General features: G+C 40.0%; 2 protein-coding genes across 2 annotated transcripts in view; one reads left to right on the top strand and one right to left on the bottom strand.

Moving 5' to 3' along the window:
• Positions 1-1,621, top strand: part of LOC138051414 (dnaJ homolog subfamily C member 11-like) — a 126,967-nt gene extending 125,346 nt beyond the window's left edge. The window contains exon 21 of the mRNA XM_068897608.1: positions 1,419-1,621. Within this exon, the coding sequence (XP_068753709.1) occupies positions 1,419-1,441 (23 nt within the window). The 3' untranslated portion in view covers positions 1,442-1,621. The remainder of the gene's footprint in view (positions 1-1,418) is intronic.
• LOC138051401 (tetratricopeptide repeat protein 28-like) overlaps positions 1-5,000 on the bottom strand; it is a 695,954-nt gene that overhangs the window by 358,490 nt on the left and 332,464 nt on the right. The window lies entirely within an intron of this gene.

Below are 5,000 nucleotides of genomic sequence, written 5' to 3'. Positions count from 1 at the left end.
TTCTCTGTTAGTGGGGCCGTTTATTGAAATCTGAGCATCGATCTTTTGTTATTTATTCTTGGATTTCACTCACGTGATCAAGTCATGTTTTTCAACGAAAACAAAAGAAGACGTTAGCATAATAATAGCTTTCAATTCTCGGAGGATTGGATGGGGACACCAACATGGCCGCCATTTTATTGTTTGGGGACACCAACATGGCGGCCGTGACGTCATGTGAAATCCAAGAATAGAAGAAATACAGATGAACAACACGGTGGCTACAATTTGTTCCTCTATGCCGAATTGAAAGCAAATGATTCAATAAAAGTTTTAAGAAAATGTTAACTGAGTCGTGTGTCATGGTTTTTTCGTCGTCCCTTGCTGTTTTAAGAGCTATTTTGCGAGATGAAAATTTGACCTCGACGGTTAGAATTAAGCAAGGAGACAAGGCAGGCAGCAATCAACCGCCGGTGCGTGACCTAGTCCACTTTAAGCTGGAACTGACGCCAGGCGATCCTGAAACCATAATAAACCTTTCGATATGATCGGTGCAAACTTCTCGACCAAAGGCATTTGAGGTATCCGCGTCGATTGAAATCCACCAATCAGCGTATCGCGACCGTTGACAGTTCAAAACCACAACCCTGCCCCGATACGCTGATTGGTGAATTTGAATCGACGCGCATACCTCAATTGCCTTTGGTCGAGAATTTTGTACAGATCATGTTGAGAAATCTTTATTATGGTTTTATTATGAATCGCCTTTCTCGGTGAATTTTCGAAAGGTGAAGCTCAAATTCGGCGAAGGTATGGGGACATCCTAATTGATCGGATGCTGGTGTTTTTAAGGTGAGAATTTCACTGGTTTGGCGTCAGTTCCAGCTTAAAGTAGACTAGGTCACTCGCCGGCGGCTGATTGCTGCCTACCTTTTCTCCTTGGTTAGTTCTAACCGCCGAGGTCAAATATTCATCTCGCAAAATAGCGCTTAAAACAGCACGGGACGGCGAAAAAAACATGACTCATGACTCAGTTAACATTTTCTTCAAACTTTTATTGAATCATTTGCTTTAAATTATTGCATATTGGAACAAATTGTAGCCAGCGTATTGTTCATCTGTATTTCTTCTCAGATTTCTCATCAGTATTTCTTCTCTTCTTGCTCAGATTTCAGTGAACGGCCCCTACTAACAGAGGGTGGCTTGTCTGTGGTTCGGCGGAGATGCCGCTTTGTTCTCGACAAGCTCACTTGAATTTCCATGACTGACTCAAAACGCATGCAAACGGGTAACGGCTTTGGTCGAGTTTGTGCAACGGAACTTAATGTTAAATTGGATACTTCTCTCCAGAAATGCGTCTAATTAGATGCACATCCAATTTTGACATTCTGATCTTAAGATAGTTTTTCACCGATCACTTTCTTTTTCCTTTGTTACAGCGCATAAAATTCAAGCGAGTTAGCTGAGGTACTCCAAGAAGCGTTCGTCATCGTCTATTTATTCCATGCTCTTTGCTGTCTTCAGAGAAGGAAGAACTGAAGCCAGCGACTGGCAAGCTGAGCTATTCAGGGCTTTAAAGCTGGAGAATGTTTTAGAGGATCACATTATGAAGGATTTTATCATGGAGAAATTCATTGACATCGCGTGAGATTCGTTTCGAGATTTTACGATATAACTGTTACTTGCCAGGAGGATTTCAATGATTTTAGATCAATAAATTGGGCTTCAAAACCGCCGCTTCAAACGTTCCCAATAGGCAAGGCGAGTGTGAAAAAGCCTTCTCCTTCAAAACAATTGAATTGTATATTCTTCAGTCAACCCTTTATGTCTTTCTTTCCTTTTTACAGCCGTTCTTGTGCACCCTATTTAAGACTTAAGAAAACGTCACTTAAATCAAAGCATTCTTGTCTGTGGTGACATCATTTTTTTGCATGTAGTGTGGGTACATTGGTGTAAAGGGTTTTTCCACGTCACCTCGAAAGATTTAGGATAACTGAGGGGGTCTCACATGACATTGAATTTTGAATTAAATTGACAAGAGTGATTTGTAGTAAGCCATAAGAAATTACTTTTGGTGTTTCAAAATTTGCTTACCCATTTGTAGTCAATTTGAGTGATTTGAAATGATTTTAGCTTTGGTTGGCCTTAAAATGACCAAGATGGTGTCGTTTTTCGTACAAAGGACTTTGCGCTGGGAGTTCGTTTTGAAAAAAAGGCTGAAAATCGAAAATAGCCTCCATCTACTCCCGAGAAAAGCGGATTGTTTAACGGTAGTGATTTGAAGGGGCAAAGGGGAAAATGTAAGAAAGAAAAAGAGGAAATGAAAGCTTAACATCTTACAAGAACGAGAGAACGAATATTAATTGTTTTAAATTCCAAGACATTATTTATTGTTGTTTCGTAACACGTTTTTCACTTTTTCATCCTAACGAAATACATTTTGTAACTATTCTAAATTACTAAGCTAAGGACATCCACTTAATGATATTCTATAGACCAAGCATTCCTCGACTTTTATACATGCATCACTAAATGAGGAAACTATGGAAACGAAGGACCACATGTTAATATGGCTGAAAGCTAGAGGCTCGACTGTATCGTCTTCTCGCGGGTTCAAATGATGGTGCATACTTGGGCTGATCGTGGCGAACCACGGGTAATCTGAAAGAGTGGTTCCTAAGCTGAATTGACCTGGCTGGACAGTAATCCCCAGTCTCCATCTGCAGCTTGTAGCGGGGCCGATCATTTGGGGCTGTCAAGTCTTTCCTGACCGTTGGATGCAGTCGAGGCTGGTATCTCGGGTTGGCGTCAACGCCATGCCACAATCTTTCAGTTGGGATGTGCGCTACCTGCTCCGCAGCAGGTGGGTATGGAGGACACTGGATCGGGAAGCGTAAAGCCTCAGGCCATTCCAGGTTATTTGACGGGGTGGTCTGACGGACTCCTTTCTTTGCCTTTTTCTCTCTTTTTGCTTTGGCACGGCGGTTTTGAAACCAAAACTAAAAAAGATAAAAACAGTATTGACAAACACGTCTTGTGATGAATTCACTAGCATTTCATTCGAATTGTGTGGTTTAGGGAAACTTCAAGATCTCTTTTTTCGAATTGCCCATAATACGCTTTGTTTGCGTGAACTATTGTTGGTTTTCACTCACGTGATCAACAGCCATGTTTTTCAGCGAAAACAAAAGAAAACGTTTGTATAATATTATATAACAACCCAAGTTATTCACGGATTTTGATTGGTTCTTGCCTATGATCTATTAGAGGACAGACGCACGATTGACGTCACCATCAGCTTTTATGCGAATAAAGTTTAATTCTTTATTATATAAAACAAATAGATTCCATGTTGCCGTGGGTCTGTTCAGTAATAGATCACAGAAGACGTCAAAATGTGGTAAGAACATCAGTGACACACTAGGCTATCGCCTTATGTGCCGCTTTTTGTTCTTAGCACATTTTGACGTCATCTGTGATCTATTGCTGAACAGACGCACGGCAACATGGAATCTATTCGTTAAATAGAGTTCAATTCTCAGAGAATTGGGTCGCGACACAAATATGGCCGCTTTTTCTTTCTTTAGGGGCGCAAAGATGTCGACTGTGCCGTCATGTGAAAACCAAGAATTGCTTTCAAATGCTCAAAGGAATATGCAGTGTCCCCAAGAGCATTTAAAAACGATGGTTTATGCAAAATTTGGGGGGCAAAGAAAGTGTATTATGAAGAATTCCGAAAATAAAGAATGGTCATTAGTGTCACAACCAGAGGTTAATTGGCGGTAAAAACGAATTGTTCTTTTGCTCCAGTGCTCTGTAGTTTTGTACATCAAAAAAATGTCCGGAAACATTGGGTGGGTATCGGTCAATTGTATAATCTAGCTGAAAAAAAACGTCTCTAGCAGTAATAGACCTTATTCACGATAGCCGCCATGTTGGATTTTGCTATTATCATGCAAATTAGCTACACACTTCTGAGGGGGCAAACACCACAACTTCGAGAGGTTATATCGAACATCTTAGCCACACAGATGATTTGTTTTGTTCATTGAATGTTTATCACCTAAGTAATAAAATAGAATGATTACACAAGTTACTTCGACGTTTTTTAGTGAAAAATGATCAGCTAACGAAGTAGAAAGTCAAACTGTCAAAGGCAATCCAAAGATATAAAATTATTATAAAAGGTACTTAATTCTAAATACTAAAATGGACTTTCAGCAATTTTATTTCAATATTTCGACGAGCCGATTTTCCGCAACTTGCCTTTTTCCCAGTGTTTACCCCCCAGCATAACACATGGCTAATTCGCATGACAATTAGAAAACCAACATGGCGGCTATCGTGAATAAGGCCTATTAGTTCAAGATTACCTTTTTTTCTTGCTTTTGTCATGATCGCACGAAGCACAAAATTTTCAAAATGGCCGGCGCCGGGTTTCTTAATATTCATTACTAAGGAAATTTACACTTCGGCAAGAGTAAAAAAAAAAAAAATGATTTTGACTTAAAATTCATTTCTTGTATGCCAGCTACAGATACCAAGTAACTACTCAAAACAAAATGGCAAGCTTATTTGCCCTCTAACTCGCAGGAGTGATCAGCATGTAAATTCTCCTCGCAGTTTCAATGAAATGTTGAGTCAGACAAGTATCGAGAATGAAGATAATTAACAGCTTAATGGGTGTGATCTTAATATAACACCAAATTCTCATAGCCAGCAAAACAAAGAAATCTATGCTACTAGTTAGGAGAATGTACGTTTCAATCATGGGAAGAATCCTGCTGATTGCGCAATGCCAAATCTCTCTATTTTCGAAAAATCTCGCTGAGTAAATCCTTTGCGTTATTCAAGTCAAAAACCGTTACTTTTTTGGAAAAATGTTAGCTTACCCTGAGACTTCTGGCGGGAATCCCAAGCCTTTGTACCAAATCATCCTCAAGTTCGCTATGCAAGAAGGAGCACCGCTTAAACGCTCGTTCCATTGCCCACACTTCTTGAGGTGAGAAAGTCGTGCGCTG

The sequence above is a fragment of the Montipora capricornis genome, chromosome 6 (assembly GCF_036669925.1).
Source record: "Montipora capricornis isolate CH-2021 chromosome 6, ASM3666992v2, whole genome shotgun sequence".
NCBI classification, from domain to species: domain Eukaryota; kingdom Metazoa; phylum Cnidaria; class Anthozoa; order Scleractinia; family Acroporidae; genus Montipora; species Montipora capricornis.
This window is presented reverse-complemented; position numbering and strand designations above follow the sequence as displayed.